Consider the following 19645-nt stretch of genomic DNA (forward strand, 5'->3'; position numbering starts at 1 on the left):
TATAAATGTCATTATTTATAATGTCATTAGATATAAAGATATAGATGTGTATATATGTATGACTATATACAATATATATACACACATCATACAGGTATATATATATGTAAACTATTTGCAAATTAAAGAAGAATCAATTAAAATATAAATATCTACCATCCAAAAAATAAGTGAAAGAAAATCCCAATACCAAAGGAAAGATCAAAATGTTTGTTAATATAAAGATTTGGGAAATAAACAAGAGAAAAAGCTACTAGAGAATGAAAGTCTTCCTCTGATACTTCATTATGGCCAGATTGTTACTCTGGGTCAACTTTCAAGTGAAGTAAAAGCTTGAGTGGCTTCTATATCACTGGAAAAGATTCCAGAATGACCATGGAAACAGATTCTGCTTTTCAGAAACAGCCCTAAAAATATGTGTAGTGGTCATGGATAGATGAGTTGTGATCTAAATATTTGTAGAGAATGCTTGTTCCAGTGGAAAAAAAATAAATGGACAAATGTAAAGAACTATGCTGTGGTGAGCTCTTTAAGCAATAAAATGCCATTGTATTAGGGTCAGTTTTGGGAAAAATAGATCAATAATTCCATTAGTCATTGGGAAATTCCCACTATCAGAAAGTTATACATGAATGTAAAATATATTATGTGACTAAGAGGTACAATTCTATTTTAGAGTGGTCATATAGAATATATATAAAGACATGTGCATATGGCCATTCAAATATAAAAGGACATGTAAAAATGTGCAAGTATATTAGTCAATCAACTTTTATTATGCACCTAACTTTGTGCTGAGAACTATAGTAAAACCTGGGATATATTGGTGTCTGAGGCTCAAGTTGTAGGGAGGTTTTTGGCCATTAGGACCACAATCTTTAGGAACTCAACTAAGTTGTGAATTTAAGTGCCTTTCCCTCCCTGGGGACTAAGGTCATAGAAAGGAGGAGGAGGTAAATGCTTCCTATGTAAATTTACATATCTGTTATTATTTTTTTCAAATAAACACTTGCATACACATAACTGTAGATATATATATATACACATGTGTATTTTTGAATATATATGTAAATATGCACATATACACATACTATACAGATATAGACATCAATATTTGTTTGAATATATACAATATATTTTGTGCTTGTCTTGGAAAGATCAAGTATATATAAGCCATATCCAATTCCTTTGGCTTTAGAAAATCATTTTGGATGTGTAGTTTGCCTAGTGTGAGCATCGCCAATTTTCTCTGTGAGTTGTCAGTGAGGTATTAAACACTAGGTGTTGATAAATATGAGGCACACTAAGTTTTGATACTCGTATATAAGGCAGAATTTATTTTTATTGTTTATGATAATGACACATAACTTTGATATACTCAACATGGGTTCTAATGAATTGAAACCCATTTTAGAGGTTGTATTTAGCTGCTTGAATTCATAAATCTCATTTTAGTCATTTTCATTAGTCTCAGCATTCTTTTAGTTACCCCTGGGGCAGATATATAGAGGTCCAGAGCTGTTTTTCCCCTTTGCAAAACAAGGGGAAAAGCAAGGGTAAACAGGCCCTTGAAAAGCATTATTTGGGGTACTGTAGATTAGAGTTCCCTCTGTAGCATTGTAAAATGCCACATGCCCTCTTTCATAATCAAGGAAAATGCCCACCTTATGAATAGGTTGGCTTAAAGAAATATCATGATATTGACTCCAGATCCAAAAGCAATTTCCAAATTCAAAAGCTGCAAGACTACATATATCACCAGGTAAATTGAAGGGATTACCCTTCCTTCTGACTGATTCTTTGCAGATGCCCACTTCCCACTCTCTTTTATTCCCCATCTCTACTTCCCAATAGTGTCTCCCTGAGGTGAAACTCTGAGTAGCCAAGACATGGAGAGCAAAGTCAAATCTTTTTGGGTTGTCAGGGACATCTTGATGAACAGAAACATATTCCACACTCTTCAAATCATCAGACAGGATGAGATGAGGATTGGCTGTTTCAGGATCTAGAGTTATCTCCCCTGTAGGAAAAAAAAAGGCATCATTACCCATGTGTTCCAGAGTCTGGAGTTTAATAATTAAAAAGATTCCCTAATCCCTAGAATCCCATACTGTGTGATTCCAGTCACAATGCCCCGGTGGAAATATGCTGTAACTCCAGGTTGTCCTATTTCTGACATTCACTTGGGTGAGTGACTTAGTTTTCTAGTAGCTTATTTCCATTAAAAATTAGAATGATAGGGTTGGACTGGATGCCCATTAGAATCCTCCCAGTATTAACTTTATGTTAGACCTTATGTTTAAAGACATTCACTGAATATTTAGCAAACTTTGATTGAGCACCAATTATGGTCAAGCAGTATGCCAGACAGTGGAAAACATAAAGAAATAAACATTTCATGTAACTGAAAGAAGTGCTACTATTGACATAACTATTTCTCAATGTATATTAAAAAGAGGGGATGATAAGCATTAAAACATGGGAAGACTCAGCTTTTACACCATTTTTATAGGCTCACCCACAGAGGGATTCACTGTTTTCTGCTCTTCCAGAGAATACGGATTTCAAGGAGTGTGTAATCTCTCAGAGCCAATTTGAGACATACATAGTTCAACAATAAATAGCATGCCAATATACAGCACATTTCAACCAGTTTGGGACCTCCTGGGAATTCTGATGTTGTTAATTGGGGTCACCATGGATAACTTACTGTGGAAACTCAACAGCATTTCTCTCATGCCAGGGATGGGGTGTATGGTACACGTAGGTTCAGCAAACACTGGATTTTGAAGAAGTAGCTCCTCATTCCTACACAAAAAACTCAAGTTACAAAGGTTGTATAGAGATCTTGGGACCAATCCTGATAACAAATACCTGTGGTTCTAGTACTATGGATCCCAATGAACCCCTTCATCCAGCCAGCCTCCTTCACAGACAGTGTGCGTCCTACTCAGTTTGCTATAGAATCGAAACCTACCTTTCCAATGTGTCTTTTGCATCCTAGAGGAAAGGAAAAAGAGAGGTTTATTCTAATGCTTAGTTAATTCTCATTACATTGTCTTTTTCAGAGAGCACATACACACTTCCCTAGTCTTTTTTTTCCTCCCAGACAATTAAAAAAAAAAGAACCCTAGAATTGCTAAGAACTGTACCTTGGCTGCTCTTTCATTGTCTTTCTATCATATTCCCCCTTGTAAAATGGGTAATCATTCCTCATAAAAGAAGGGCTATTCCTAACCATCTCTCTTCTCCGCCCCACCCCTTACTTCCCTCCCACCATCTTTCTGTCTCTCTCTTCATAAAATTCATCTGGCAGAGTGAGCCTATATTTTCATGGAGTGAGAGTCCAACAGATGAGGAAATTGGAAAAAAAAAAGATTTGGGAATCTGAGAGACTGGAACAATTCCTTTATTAAAATGGTTATTGGTGGATGATTTGGGTGTTGACATTGAAGAGACCTTGTCTTATCTTCCACAGAAGGAAATTCAATAGAGACCAGAAGCTTGAAGTAGGGTTGCATTCCAGGGTCATAATCTTAGCAAGGTTTTACTTACTCAGCTATTATCACCCCAAAGTCCCAAAAAGCTAAGAAACCGTCAGTCCTTCCTAATACCACGCTAGAGAGGTGACGTTCTACGATTCTTTATTATGGAAAAGGTAGAATATTAGAATAAGTAGGAGGACCTCAAATCTTAAGTAGACACAACCCATGAGGCACAAAGGAGAACTGGAAAATATCAGAAAAATACTATCTCAGGGCCAGTTGAGGAGTCTTCCTCTGGTAGGGAAATCATTACATCCAGAGGGAGACCAAACCATTTCGGACAATATCTTTGCATAGTGATAATACTCCTTGGTACATAGATTGGAGGACTTGGAGGGATCAAGGCATGAACTCAAATTCTCTGTGGCATTAAGCAAACCTTTCAAGAGCTCTGAAACTCAGGATCCTGCTTCTTTACAATGGGGATAATAATAACTGGCTTACCAACGTCGAAGTATTGTTGTATCTCAAAATGAAGATAAAGGATGTGGCTCATTGTGGAGTCTTAAAGCACCAATTAATTAGAGTAACTATGACTGTTATTATTCATTCCAATGGCCCTAATTCTGTCCTCTGAAAAACAAGTGTAATCTCCATGGGGCCTAGACAGTCAAGTACTTGAACAGTGGTATGTCCCCTCCCCCATCCTCTATTCTATTGTCCTTACCATTTTCAGTTTTTGTTTCAGTCACTCACCTGGAGCATTTTAATGGGAAGGTTCTCAAATGTTTCCTCTATTTCTGACATTGCTGTTTTCACATTGTCGATCTGTTGGGTCATTTTTGCCTTGCTCTCCTCAAACTTTGCCAAGTTGTCTTTTACTTGCTGGTCCAGTTTTTGCAGATGGAGCTGTTTTTGTTCTGACAAGAACTGGTGCTTTTTCTCAAATTCGGACTTAACCAACTGTTTCACAGCCTGCTGTTCCAACTATTGTCATAGAGATTAAGATAAGGGAAGAAATGAAGAGTCAATAAATATCAGGTGCAACATCAAACACATGGGCTAACTATTCATTCCCATTGCCCATCTAAGCAGATTCGTGGGCTAAAGTACTAGGTATAACTTTTCTAAATGCATTCTCTAAGCTTTCTACTTAGAAGCTCATTCAGGTACATTGTCTCTTGAAAGTCCTTTTCCTGAGGAGTACTCAGTGATGGAAAGCAGAGAGGAAGAGTCTTCTTTTAAAGGAAGAATCCTCAAATGTCCAGTACAGTTTCTCTCAAAACTGCCCAAAGATCAGCAGAAAACTGATTCTTCTTGGACATATTTAGTAGATTAATTTAAAAACAAAGTTCTTCTAAAGCTATTTAGACATTAAAATGCGAATCCATAACAGCAACAATATGTTGTTACCTTTGTTCATTAATACAAGTCTCTTCTAGTAAATAATTGGACTTTGTCTTTCCTGTCCATCATTGACTATTGTTTACATGAAGGGTCTTTAAGAAATAGCATATTTACAAGTGTATTATTAAGAAAAGACAGAGACACTGACTTTTCACTGCACTTTTCTATCTCACACATTCCTGGTCCATTTGAATATCATTCTATTTATTCCTTTTAAAGTAATCCCAAAACCAAGTCTTACTAAAATCTCTATTTTAAATCAAAGTGACCCCTAATATTTTAGAGAGTTGTCAAACTTTCTGAGCCTTTGCCCTGGCCATTTCACTCCTGGAATGCAGTATCTCCTCAGTTCTTCATCAGTGAGGTGCTCTATTTTATCAAGACCTTGTTTGTTTTCATCCTCTCCTTCCTCTTTTTCCAATCCTCACCTTCTGTGGTCTTAGATTCCATATTACCTTTTGTTGATTCTTTTTTATTCCTTCTGTATTTACTTATAAATATCCTTTGTCCTCTTTAGGACTAAAGGAAATGCTCTTGGGGTGAGAGGATTGTTTAATTCCTTTGATTTTCACTGCCAGGGACCAGCAAAGCACCTAACACTTAGCAGGCTTTTATGGATGTTTAATTGGTGGTCTGATATTACTTCTTCTTTTTTGCTTAGCACATAGTATCATGCTTTGCTCTGAGGAATCATGGCCCACTACTGGGGATTTAGGATGCTCAACCATGACTAGAGTTTAAGTTCTCAGACACATGGAACACACTTAGGGAAGGTCATAGCCCCTCAGGTTTTCATGGCTCATCCTTTGTGGAACGCTGCTCTACATATTGTTTGGCTACATTAGATCCCCACCAAGCCCTGATCAGAAAAGAACACATGCATTAGGGAGAGTCCAATGACCAACATGGAAAGGGACATTCCTACAGCTTTCTGGATGCAATAGTGCATGTATCTCCTCCTGCTCATGTCCGAAGCACTGTTCTGTGTTTAGATCCAACACTCACCTGGAGCATTTCCACAGGCTGCCGCTCTGGGTTCATTGGCAGATTGAGGTTCTCTTGGGACTGGCCATCCTTGCTCTCCTCACCTGCCAACTTGTCTTCTGCTTCCCTCTCCAGGCTTTGTAATTGCGACTCTTCTTTCTCCAGAAAGAACTGATGCATTTTCTCATACTCAGATACAACCAAATCTTTGAGAGTCTGGCCCTCCACCTATCACCCAAGGAGTTGGAATAAATGAAGGAAATCAAAGTCAATGAGTGTCAGGGTCCAAGTCACCATCAAACATTTCTTGTGGTTATTACTTTTTTTTGTCTGTCTGAGTAGGCTCATGGGCCATATTGACAGACAAAGTTTTACTCTCTGCCTTCCTCATTTTTTTCCTTCCAGGCACAGTAAGGTAGAGCCTTTCAGACTGCACTAATAAGTAATAGTTGATGAGAGAAAGGCCAGAGATAGTCTTTCTTTACATAGGAATAAATGAATAGTCCTCAAATGTATCCTCAGGTGCCCAATTCCAAGTAGAATATTTTTTCCTTTATATGTTACAATTACAATTGAAAGGGGTTTTCAGAACACAAATCACCTAACACTCTTATCATCCAAAAATGCCAGATCCTTACCTCCCACTGTGTCTCTCTCATTTTCTCTAATTGCAATTTTAATTCAACATTCTGCTTCTTTCTCTTTAAACTATTCCATGCTTCCTGAAGCTTCTCCTGCAAGAAAAAAAAATCAAGTCTTAGTCCATTCTCTGTTTTATACCAAGAATGTCCCCATTGAGCATAAAGAAAGTTGAATGAGCAGATGCTGTATCTTTTCAAGGACTGAAAGTGAATGGATCATCTTACCATGCACTGACCAACAGCCTGTTCCAAGGGAAGAACTGTGTGTTTCTTGTGCTCTCCAGATAAAAAGCACGGCCCACACAAGGGTCTCTGGTCCTCCACACAGAAGAAGGTATCTTCTTTCCCATGTTCCTCACAGGTGGATAGGTCCCTGGTGCTCTGCAGTAAGAAAGGTCTAAGCATCTTGCTAATGACAGCCAGACCCTGGAGTTTCCTATTGTCTGAAAAGTCTCCAAATTTAATGATTGCCTTGCAAGTTGGGCAGGTTATTGGTTTCTGGTCTTCCTGCCAGCAGCTGAGAAGACACTCTTTGCAGAAGGTATGACCACATTTGACAATCACTGGGTCATTAAAATAGCTGAAGCACATGGAACAGGTGACATCCATTTTGAGACTTTCAATCAAGTTTTTGGCATCCATGTTCCTAGAATTGGGGACAAAAAGTCATTGAAAATTTTGATGAGATCATTCATGTACTAAACTACACACTTCAGAACTATGGGACAGAGTTATTAGAAGGGATTGAGAAGTAGTGGATGGCCAGGACTAGAAGTGAACCATATCCTCCCTACATCCTAAGCAGATGGATCAGAGATCCTAAGTCTCTGGTCAGTTTCTCAATATAACTATGGAAATGAGAGTCCTAGATTCAGAGATTACGGGCTGAGCTATGATTCTACCTTATGGTTGTGCCTCACCTCAAGTCATTTTTAATAATAAATTTTTTCCTTTCTATTTCTGGGTTGATGATGTCTTTATCTAGTTCAGCTTAGCATATTAGTGAGTTTAGGGATAACTGATCTCATTGTCACTGGTCAGAACACTTAGATTTTTCATTGTATGTGATGGTAATAGGATAGGTAAAACCTCAAATCATGTCTTTTCCTCAAACTGTCTACGCATTAATTAAACTTAGACAGATTTTGTCACCTTCCAGGATTCCAACCCATTTACTGAACAGAGATATTATCATCTTTCTAAACGTATAGTGAAGAAAAATCTTCCCAAGAGAAGCTTACCTTCTAGTCCTTTCTTCAAAGTCAGTCAACTCAGGAAGGGTATCTGTCACTCTTTCCTCTGAGCTCTGGAAGCAAATAAGGTCAGGGGACTGAATTTTTGTGTTCTTTTATAGGGCCCCCCTTCTTTAGCCCCTCCCCTCCTTTTATGAGTGTGAACTCCTGTGGCCTGGTTGTGCTTCTGGTCTCTGCTTTGGGGGAGTTCTCACCTATTCAAGTTCTCACCTTTATATCTCAGCTTAGTAATGGGATTAAGTATTTCACAATGGTGTTCACACCTGAGTGATTTGGACCAGAATTGTTCACACCTGAGTGATTTGGACCAGAATTATCTTCTGTAGGTACATTTTGGCTATAGAAAGAAGTTCAGGCTACTGGTGATTTAGTCCATATGATCTCAGACTTTGTATTCATTATTGACACTAGGGATTTGCACAACTAGCTAGAAAGAAATTTCAGGGGGACTTTCATGCTAGCACAGGTCACAGATCTCTTGCTGTTTCATATTTCCATTGTCCATACCCAGTTTTCAGTTAAAGTTCCAAGTGGGAAATTAGTGCTTGAGGGACCTCGGTTTGACCCAAGCAAGTAAGTATCTGGCCCTTTTAGCCATAAAACGTGAAGGTTCCCTATCCCCTGAAGGTCCTCTTCAGCCAGAATTGTAACTGAGGAAATGATGCTGCAGAAGGGAGTTCTATCAAGGAACAGACTCAGATTAAGAATGAAAGATCTTGACACAGTTAATCATAAGCATTTTGATTGTCCAAGAGCAGTGCACTTTTCAAAAATAAAATCTACAAACATACAAATAAGGAGAAAAAAAATCTACTTGGGTTTTAGAAAGTTTTGGAAAGACTCAGTGTCTAGCATACATTTGAGCACTCTCCATTTATCCCTTTGTACAAAGCACTTTCTCTGATCTTTCCATCATGAGCTACTCCTTAGGAAAAGAGGATTCAAGAGAGACTCTACCTTACTATGCCTGCAAGTGAAAATATTGAGGAAGGCAGAGTAAAGCTATGTCTGTCAATATGGCTCCTGAATCTGCTCAGATGGACAAAAGGAAGAAATAACCAGCAGAAAGGGTTGATGCTTATCTGGAAACTTATACTCATTGAATTTTTTTTTCCTTCTTTTACTCCAACTGCTTGGGTGATAGTTGGAAGGCTACACTTTCAATGTTGTTTGGTTGTTTCTGAGTATGAGAAAATGCATCAGTTCTTTCTGGAGAAAGAAGAGCTCCAAGTGCAAAGCCTGGACAAGGAAGCAGGAGACAAATTGGCAGCTGAGGAGAGCAAGGATGGCCAGTCCCAAGAGAACCTCAATCTGCCAATGAACCCAGAGCGGCAGCCTGTGGAAATGCTCAAGGTGAGTCTTAGAACTAAAAACCAAACAGTGCTTCAGAAATCAGCAGGATTACCTACACATTCACCTCTGGAAGGCTGCAGGAAGGTCCAGTTCCATGTTGGTCACTGTACTCTCCCTATCGAATTTGTTCTTTTCTGAGTAGGGCTTGGTGGAGATCTAGAGTAGTTGACAAGTAGTTAAGTGGGGATCTTCAAAGGGACAACCATGAAAACCTGAAGGGGCTATGACTTTCCCTACATGTGGTTCAGAACTTGCACTCTGGTCATGTTTGGGCATACTTGGTCTCCAGTAGTAGAGCAAAGCATAATACTGTGTGCTAATGGGGCAGCTAGGTGGTACAGTGAGTAAGAACACGGCCTGGAGTCGGGAGACCCCGGGATCGGTTCCAGCCTCAGATACTGTAGCAGCAAGCACCCCAAGCGTCCTCAGGGTTTGCAGCTACCACAGGTTCTTGGATCTGCTTTGCTAAAGGAAAGCAACTCAAAATGGGTTAACAAGCTTACTTTAATCAGTCAGACATATATCGTTTACCTTGTTCAGGGGAAAAAGGTCAGCATCCCAAACTTCAAAATATACAGACAGAATTATCAAGACATTAACAGATCAAGTAGACAGCTTTCCAAACTGTCCAACCATTACATCCATACCCAGTCAACATCTGGGTTTCCACATCTGGGTTTTTCAAAGCTGGGGGACTCTCAACAACGGTTTCCCAGAATTCAGATCAAATCACAGAACACTTCTCAAAGTGAGTCCCAAAACAAAGCTACACATCAGGGCTTATATAGCCTTCTCCTGGCTCAGAGAATGTAACAACCTTATCAACTCACTGGCCAATCAAGAAGTATCCACTGAAAAACAAGCCTCTCTCCCCAGTCTTCAGGTGCATCTCAGCCTAGGGGCAGGGAAGATCTTCCAAATTTGCATTCCCATTACAGATACTTAACATACACACCAAAAAAAAAGCAAAAGAAAACAAAACAAAAAAAATGGCCGTGTAACATCAAGCAAGTTACTTAACCCCAATTGCTTAAAAAATCACTATGTGCTAAGCAAAAAAGAAAAAGGAAAAATATCAGCCAACCAATTAAACTTTCATAAAGGACTTGCTAAGTGTCAGGTACTTTATTAGACTTTTCCAATAAAATTCAAAGGAATGTAACAATCCCCTCAGTCCAGGAGCTTTTCCTTTAATCCTAAATAGGACAAAGGATATTTATAACTAAATGCATAAGGAATAAAAAAGAATCAACAAAAGTTCATATGGAAGCTAAGACCACTGAAGATGAGGATTGGGAAAGGTGAAGGAGAGCATGGAATTTAAATAAAGTCCTAAAAAAGACAGAACAACCCACTGAGGCAGAACTGAGGAGACACTGAATTGCAGGACTAGGGAATGGCCAGGGTAAAAGCTCAGAAGCTTAACAGCTTTCTAACACATTGGAAAGGGGCTCACTTGATTCAAAATAGAGGTTTTTGTAAGATTTGGTTTTGACTTTACTTTAAAGGGGAAAAAATGTGGTCTTCAAATAGAATTATGATATGTGAGATAGAAAGGTGCAATGTAAAGTCAGTGTGTCTGACTTTTCTTAGTGAAAAACTTAAGTATTTTTTTGAAGAACCTTCATAGGAGTAATAGTCAATGATGGAAAGGCAGACAAATCCCCATTGTTTACTAGAAAAGACTTGTATTAATGAAAAAGGTAGTGGCATGTTCTTATGGATTCATATTTTCATACTTAAATAATTGTAGAAGAACTTTGTTTTAAAATTAATCTACTAAAATATGGACACGAAGAATCAGCTTTCTCATGAACTTTGGATACTTCTGGTGAGAAACTTAACTTGCTGAACATTTGAGGACCTTTACATTAAAAGGAAACTCTTACCCTCTGCTTTCCATCATCAAGTACTCCTCATGAAAAGGGCCTTCAAGAGATGAAGTACCTGAACGATCTTCTAAGTGGAAAGTTTGGGGAATGCAGATAGAAAAGCTGTGGCTGGCATAATAGCCCAAGAATCGGCTCAGATGGCCAAGCCAAATGAGTATCTTGCACACTTGTTTGATGGTGATCCTGACATTTATTGACACTCCACTTCTTGCCTTTATCCCAATTTCTTTGATTGCCATTAGAAGTCCAGGCTATGAAACAGTCTGTTAAGTCTGAATTTGAGAAAAAGCACCAGTTTTTATGAGAGCAAAAACAGCTCCATCTGCAAAGACTGGACAAGGAAATAAAGGACAACTTCAACAAGTTCGAGGAGAACAAAGGAAAAATGACCCTACAGATCCACAATCTCAAAATGGTGATGTCACAAATAGAGAAAGACTTTGAGAAGCTTCGCATTGAAATGCTCCTGGTGAATGATTGAAACAAAAACTGAGAATGATGAGAACAAGAGAAGAGAAGGTGGGGGAGGGGGGCATGGTATCACTATCCATGTACTTGACTGTCTAGACCTATAGAGTTTAGATTTGCTTTTCAGAGGACAGAATTAGGCAATGGCATGAATAACAGTCATAGATACTCTAATTAGTTTGATGCTTTAAAAATCCAAACGGATCCACATCCATTATTTTAATTTTAAGAAACAACAATTATTTTAGATTCTTGAGACAATTATTGAGAGGCTTGTTTAGTGCCACATAGTTCTTGGTTGTCAGAGACAGTATTAGATCTCATGCCTTGATGCCTGCAAGTTCCCTAATCTATATACCAAGGGATGCTTTCGTTCTGCACAGATATTGTCCAAAATGATTTGGTTTCCCTCTGGAGGTGGTTATTTCCATACCAGAGGAAGACTTCAAAAGGAGGCCAAGAGATTATTATTCTGCAATTCTATAGACATCATTTATGCATCATGGGCAGTCTTAAATATGATTTGAGATCACTATTTTAATATTCTATTTTTCCCCAATAAATAATCAATACAACACCACATATCTACTATGGGGTGAGTAAGTATAGATGTTTTCTTTGCTCCTTTGGGCTTTGAGATGAGAATAGTTGATTACTTAGAAGTTTGTGAATATTAAGACCCTGGAGGGTAACCTTACTTCGAGATTCTGGGCTGTGGAAATAAGATAATGTCTTTTTAATCTCAAGAGCCATATTACCCACCCATACCCACTTTAACAAAGGATTTGTTCCTCTTTCCTAGCCTCCCAACTTTTTTTTTTCAATGTCCTCATATTTTGTCCTCTTACAGCAATAGGTGGACTCTGTCAGAGAAATTTTCTATACAAATACAGGAATAGGGGAGATACATAAGAATGGCACTCTTTTCCCCATGGAGTGATTTCCTCACTTTACAAGAGGACCAGATGGTATCAAACCAATGAAAAGTGGCCATGGGGTGTTCCTATAGAATTCTAGAGTTTTTTATCAATAATTATAGTTTTCCTGGAAAATGGTTGTCAGGGACAACAGAGACTGGGGGAAGTATATAGATATCCTCTGAAAAAGAAAATGTCATGGGAATTAAACATCAAGTAGAAGATTAAATCTCTCATTTTTCTTCTTTCCTCTAGGATGCGAGAGGCATATTGGAAAGAAAGGTTTCCAGTCTGTGGTAAACTGAGTCAGCCATGCACAATCTGTGGAGTCTGACTGTTAGAAGGGGCTCATTGGAATCCATATTACTGGGACCAATGAGATTTTTTATCAAGATAGGTCCCTAAGATCTCTATGCAACCTTTGTCAGTGAGTGTGTTTTCTTGTAGGAATGAGAAACTCCTTCTTCAAAATATTGATGTTGCTTCACCCAGATTGACCAAGTACCCCATCCCTGGCAGGACAGAAATGCTGCTGTCTTTCCACAGTCAGTCACCCATAGTAACCTCAATTGACACTTGAGTATTCTCAGGAGCTCCCATACTCTTTGCAATGTGCTCTGTATTGGCTATCATTTCTTATTCATCTCAGAATGTCTAAAGTTGCCTCTGAGAGATTATGAACTCCTTCAAGACATAATCTCTCTAAGGGTCTGTCATATAAAAATGGGTTTAAATATGCCAGTGATGGAATGTATATTACATCTGCTTTTTTATTTTATATTCATTCATTAATTTATTTAATCAATCAATTAATTAATCCATTTACTTATTTGTTTATCTATTCATTCACTCTTATTTATCTATCTATCCATTCATTTACTTATTAATTTTTACTTTGCAACATTCAGTTCCACAGTCTCTGCCCTTTTACTTCTCTATTGCAAAGTAATTATGGCATAAGCATCACTTCTCTCAGATACATTCTACCTTCATGACTATTTATATTTCAATGCCTGGCATAGTGTTTAGCCAGAGTTGGTGCTTAATCAATATTGCTAAATATTCAATTAATGCCTTAAGACATAAAAGATATGAAGCTAGTACTGAGAGGATCCTAAAGATCATCCAACCCTATCATCCTCATTTTTAGAAAACCGAATCACCAAATAATTAAGTCACACACAAGTGAATGTCAGAAATGAGACAACTTAGAGAGTTAAGATATAATCCCAGTGGGTGAGGATTTTGACTGGAGTCCTGCAAAGTGAGGTTCTCACTTAGGGATCAGGAAATCCTTCTCTGACATTATTAAACTCCAGATTCTGGAACCCAAGGTGAATTATTCCTTCTCTTTGTTTTTCTACAGTGGACATAACTTTGGATCCCAAAACAGCCAATCCTCATCTTGTCCTGTTTGATTATTTGAAGAGTGTGCAATATGTTTCTGTCCCACAGGATGTGCCTGACAACCCCAAAGATTTGATTTTGCTCTCTGTGTTTTGGCTACTCAGAGCTTCACCACAAGGAAACAGTACTGGAATGCAGAAGTAGGGAAAAATCAGGGTGGGAAGTGGGCATTTGTAAAGAATTAATCAGAAGGAAGGGCAATGTCTGCAACTTATCTAAGGAAAGATGTACCCTTGAGGCCTGGGGATTTGAAAATGACTTTATCTTCTGCTATTCATATTATATTGTTCTTATGGCCCAACCTATACATAATGTGGGCATTTTCCTTGATTATAAAAGAGGGCATATAGAATTTTACAATGCTACAGATGGAATTCTAATCTACAGTCCCCCAAATGATCCTTTTGAAGGACCTCTTTTCCCTTTCTTCTCTCCTTGCTTTAGAATTGGGCAGAGCCCTTCTGATCCTCTATGTATCTGCCCCAGAAGTAACTAGCAGAATACTGAAAAAGATGATGATGACTAAAATGAGATTTTTAATACAAGCAACTAAAAACAATCCCCAAAATAACTTTCCATTGATTAGAACCTATGCACATAATATCAAAGTTATGTATCCTTAACTAAAGCAATAATAATAAATTCTATCTTATACTGTGTATGTAAAGTAGTGTGCCTCATTTTATATCAATACCTAGTGTTGGACACCTCACTGATAACCCACAGAAAGAATTGATGATGCTCATACCAGGCAAACTACACATGTAAAATGACTTTCTTATAGCCCAAGAAACCGAACGTCACATACACTTGATCTTTTCCAGATAGAAACACATAATTTTACATGTATATTCAAACATATCTAGGGATACATACATACACACATATCTATATATAATATGTGTTTATACTATATGTGTGTCTGTGTCTGTGTATATATTTATATGTTTACATACATATAACCATGTATACATATGTATATGTAAATCTGGAAGTTTTCTAAGGAATATTTATTTGAAAAGTTATAACAGATATCAATCTACTACTTGTAACCCACATGCACAATTTTAACTTCTTTATTTCTACTATTTCAGGCCCTTGGGAGGGAAAGGGACTGAGTGTCATAGCTTAGTTCATTTTGCACAGAGCCCTAGTTCCAATGGCAAGTCTAAAACCTCCCTCCAATTTTAGTCTCAGCAGCAATCTGACTCAGGATGTATAGTTCCTTGAAGAAAGCAAGTGCATGATAAATGTTGATTGATTGAGATACATTCATATACCCATATACACATTTATATTTGTTTGTTCCCATATCCATTTATATTTATAGACATACATTTTACTCTATATGATTCCCTTAAAATAGAATGGCATAGCTCATTGGAACAAGATATTGCATATTCATATAAAACTTTCTGATAATATTAGGAATTTCCCAGTCACTAATGGTGTTAGGGCCCTGCTTTCCCACAATTGATCTGAATACAATGGCATTTCATAGCTTAAAATATGAAACAAAATATACCTCTTTACATTTTTTTCTTGCTGTTTCACTAGAACAAGATTTCCCTACAACTATTTAGATAGCAACCCATCTGTGCATAGCCATTCTACATATTTATTGAGGCTGGGCCCTGAAAAGAAGATTGATTGACAGGGATTGAGAATCAGTGTATGTCCTGGACCAGAAGTGAGCCATAACGTCCCTGCTTCCTAAGGAGATGTATCAGAGATCCCAAGGCTCTAGGAAACCTCCCATTAGGGAAATGAGAGTCTTGGGACTCAGTGATCATGGGCTGAGGTACCATTCTACCTTACGGCTGTATTTCATCTACAGTTTTTTTTTTTTTGAGAATAAATTTCCTTTTTTTATTTCTCAGTTGATGGTTGGGTTTTCTAGGTTCTACTCAATCCTCACCCCTTGACCATGCTGTCAGGATTGTGGCTTTTAACCAGGAAGCCACACAGGCTAAGTTCTGATTCAGGATACAATTCTGCCCCTCCACCCAGCAAAGAGTATCGCTCAGGAGGCCCAGAGTGTGTCCTGTCTCCACATCTTTAGTTCTGTTCAAGAAGATCAAAAGATATAATCATATATTCGTGCATTTTTCTCTCAAGGAACCATGGAAACTGATAATCCTACAGTCAAACTGAGGTCTCATGAAAGGACTCTGAATGATGGGGATTTTCATCTTCTTCTCTTTGTTTCTCTCACTGACTATTATTCTTAGCCCCCAAATAAGAGTCATCATGTTTTAAAGAAAAACTTTGAAAAAAACAACTCTTCCGTTTCTCTTAAATCCTACTAAAGATTACTAGTTTGGCTTAGCTTATTGGCTAGTCTATGAACATTACATTTTATTTCTAAGGATCAGCATAGTTACATTTTTTAAATGTATAAGATGGTAATGGGATAGGTAAAATGCCGTATCATCTTGTCTTTTCCCCAAACTGCCTACTCATTAATTAAACCGGAATCTACTTTTGTCACCTCCCATGATTACAATCCATTTAATATACTGGAATATCTTCATCTTTCTAAACGTATACAGGAGAAAAATGTTCCTAAGAGAAGCATATTTTGAATTCCTTTCTTCAAGAACTGTCAGCTCATGAAGGATAACTTCTGTTCTTTCCTCCGAATGACAGTAGCAAACAAGATTACAGGACAGAATTGGTGGGTTCTTTCATTGGGACTCCCTTCTTTAGCCCTTTCCCTCATTCTATCACTAAAGTGTGAACTCCTGACAGTGCTTCTGGTCTCTGCTTTGGTGGAGTTCTCACCTTTTTAGTTACACCTGGTAGTGGCCTAAGTTTCCACAATGGTGTTCACACCTGAGCAATGCAGGCCATAATCGACTTATGAAGATGTGCTTTGACCATAGGAAGAGACCTGGGCAAGTGGTGATTGGGTCCAAATGAACTGAATTTTCTTGTATTCATTGACACTAGGGAATTGGAGAATTGATAAGAAAAGGATTGCAGAGGGACTCATATGCTAGCACTGGTCACAGGACCTCATGCTTTTCCGTAACTCTTGTTTATATACAGTTCCCAGTTGAAGTTCCATGTGGAAAAGAAGCACTTAGGTTCCCAGGCTTGATCCTAGGACCTTTAAGTTCCTGGATACAGAGAAACAGGTAGTACAGAGTACAGACCAGGAATTACATAATTAGAATATGTAACAGGTTTCTTGAGCAAAAATATATGTATATTTCTCTATCTTTTTTAAAATACTTTATTAATTTCTGATTTATATCATTCATTTCTGCCAGATTTTTGAGTAACAAATTTTCTCCCTGTTTTTCCCCTACTCACCACCCCAAAATAGCAGTCCCACTGGATATCCCCTCCTCCAATCTGCTCTCTCCCATATCTTCTCCCATACCCTCTTGAACTTTTCCAGTAGGGCATGGTGGATCTCTATACTCCAGTGCCTGTATATCTTTTTCCCCAATTACATGTAAAATAGTATTAATAATAGTATACACACACACATATATGCATATATTTCTAAATATTTGATTTTAAAACTTTGAATTCCAGATTCATTCCCTTCTTCCCATGTTACCCACCCTTACTGAGAAGATAAGCAATCCAGTATAGGTTGTATAGGTGTAGCTATGTCAAACATTTCCATAGTAGATATATTGTAAAAGACTGACTATATTTCCCTCCCTCCTATCCCACCTCCCACTTGTTCTATTCTCTACTTTAATCCTGTCCCTTTTCAAAAGTGAGTGCTTCCAACTTTCCTCGCCCCCCCAGCCTGCCCTCCTTTCCATCATCCCCCCTCTCATTCCCTTCCCCCCTACTCTCCTGGAGGGTGAGATACCCTATTTAGTGTGAATGTCATTCCCTCACTGAGCCAAATTCAATGAGAATAAGGTTGACCCATTCCCTTTTGCCTTCCTATTCTTCCCCTCCATTGTAACCATTTTCCCTTGCCTATTCTATATGAGATAGTTTACTCCCTTATATCTCTCCCCATTTCCTCATATTATATTCCTCTCGCCTCTTAATTTCACCTTTTAAGTGTCATCCCTTCCTATTAAATTGATCCAGGACCCTCTATCTATGTATACATGTAAACATATATACACACATTCACATATATATTCATACACCCATATACCCTCCTATATAGACATATATATGTATGTATATATATACATATATATATATATATATATATGTTCCCTTCAACTATTTTCATACTGAGAAAAGTGTTACAATTATCATTTTTCAATGTAGGAATGTAAATAGTTCAAATTTGATAAATTCCTTATGATTTCTTTTCTCTGTTTACCTTCTCATGCTTCTATAGCATCTTGTATCTGAATGTCAAATTTTCTATTCAACTCTGGTTTTTTCATCAAGAATACATGAAAGTCCTTTATTCCACTGAATGACCATATTTTCCCTTGAAACATGATACTCAGTTTTGCTGAGTTGGTGATTCTTGGTTTTAATCACAGCTCCGTTGACCCCCAGAATATCATATTTCAAGCCCTTTGATCCTCAGTGTAGAAGCTGGGAGATCCCAAGTTATCCTGATTGTGTTTCCACAATATTCAAATTGTTTCTTCTTGGCTGTTTATACTATTGTCTCCTTGATCTGAGAATTCCAGAACCTGGCTATAATATTCCAAGGAGATTTCTTTTTGCGATTTTTTTCATGAGGTGATCAGTGGATTCTTTCCACCTCTATTTTGCCCTCTGGTTCTAAAACATCAAGGCAGTTTTCCTTGAGAATTTCTTGGAGAATGATTTCTAGGTGATTTCTAGGTTCTTTCTTTGTTCATAGCTTTCAGGTAGTATAAAAATTTTTAAATTATATCTCCTGGATACATTTTCCAATCAGTGATGTTTCCAGAGAGATATTTCACATTGCCTTCTATTCTTTCATTTATTTTGATCTGTTTAACACTTTCTTGATGTCTCATAAAGTCAGTAGCTTCCATTTGCTCCAATCTAATTCTGAAGCAATGATTCTCCTCATTGAGCTTTTGAGATTCTTTTTCCATCAGGCAAATTAGGCTTTTTAAGTCATTCTTCTCCCCATTGCCTTTTTGTTCCTCTTTTGCCATTTGAGTTAATCTATTTTTTAAGGTGGTATATTCCTCAGTCAGGCTGTTGACTCTCATTTCATAATTTTCTTGCATCGTTCTCATTTCTCTTCCCAATTTTCACTCTACTTCTCTTATTTGCTTCTTAAGGTCCTCTATGGCCTGTAACCAGCTCATATTTTTCTTTGAAGCTTTTGGTGCAGGACTTCTGACTTCACTGTCTTCCGCTGTTCCATGCTCAATCCGTTTTGTCACCAAAATAGTGTGATAGTAATGGAATATAAATATACCCCTGTATTGGCTTGGTTTTAAAATTGATTGTGTTAAAACCCAGAGCTTGTTAATCCCACCTGTGGGATGGACTTGTTGATGTGAAAATAGAGTCCTGAACTGGGAGGAGCTGGTGACGGTAGATTTGGAGAGACAAGAGGGAGGCAGAAGAACTTTTTGGAAGCAGCACCCTCGTGGAGGTAGAGAGAGAGATTGAGAGGATTGCTGAGGGTCACTTTGAATCACCCTGGACTTTTGAGACCTGCCCCCAGAGCTGCCAAGGACTGAGGAGACATGGCTGTTTTGCTGGTACTTTGTCCGTTTTGATGTTGTTTTGCCAGATTTGTCCACTGGTGAAAGACAGTCCTGTTGAAGAAGTCCTGGAACCTGGCTGTTGGCTAAGAGCCCCCGAGACTGTCCTGCAGACAGAGAGTGAATACTGTCCACTGGCGAAGGACAGTGCTGTTGTTGCAGGGGTCTGGGAACCTTTCTGTTGGTT

The 19645-nt window shown here is 38.1% G+C and overlaps 1 protein-coding gene across 1 annotated transcript; it reads right to left on the bottom strand.

Annotated features, from left to right (window-relative positions):
- Positions 1–1357: 1357 nt before the first annotated feature.
- On the bottom strand, positions 1358–7159 carry LOC138174536 (probable E3 ubiquitin-protein ligase TRIML1). Its single transcript, XM_069104848.1, has 7 exons — positions 6743–7159; positions 6515–6610; positions 5898–6104; positions 4242–4472; positions 2978–3000; positions 2711–2808; positions 1358–2020 (listed from the first exon to the last, which is right to left on the bottom strand). The coding sequence occupies exons 1-7, from the start codon at positions 7157–7159 to the stop codon at positions 1482–1484; spliced, it is 1611 nt and encodes a 536-aa protein (XP_068960949.1). The 3' UTR covers positions 1358–1481.
- Positions 7160–19645: the final 12486 nt, after the last annotated feature.

This window comes from Petaurus breviceps, unplaced genomic scaffold (assembly GCF_028583685.1).
Source record: "Petaurus breviceps papuanus isolate PSGF00001 unplaced genomic scaffold, PetGlider_PUasm1.0 689, whole genome shotgun sequence".
In the NCBI taxonomy this organism is placed as follows: domain Eukaryota; kingdom Metazoa; phylum Chordata; class Mammalia; order Diprotodontia; family Petauridae; genus Petaurus; species Petaurus breviceps.

Coding starts and splice junctions, on each gene's coding strand:
- LOC138174536 (XM_069104848.1), bottom strand. CDS start 7,159: ATGGATGCCAAAAACTTGATTGAAAGTCTCAAAATGGATGTCACCTGT. Junction 6,105..6,514: donor TGAGAGAGACACAGTGGGAG/GTAAGGATCTGG, acceptor CTTGGGTGATAG/GTGGAGGGCCAGACTCTCAA. Junction 4,473..5,897: donor AGCCTGTGGAAATGCTCCAG/GTGAGTGTTGGA, acceptor CTATGACAATAG/TTGGAACAGCAGGCTGTGAA.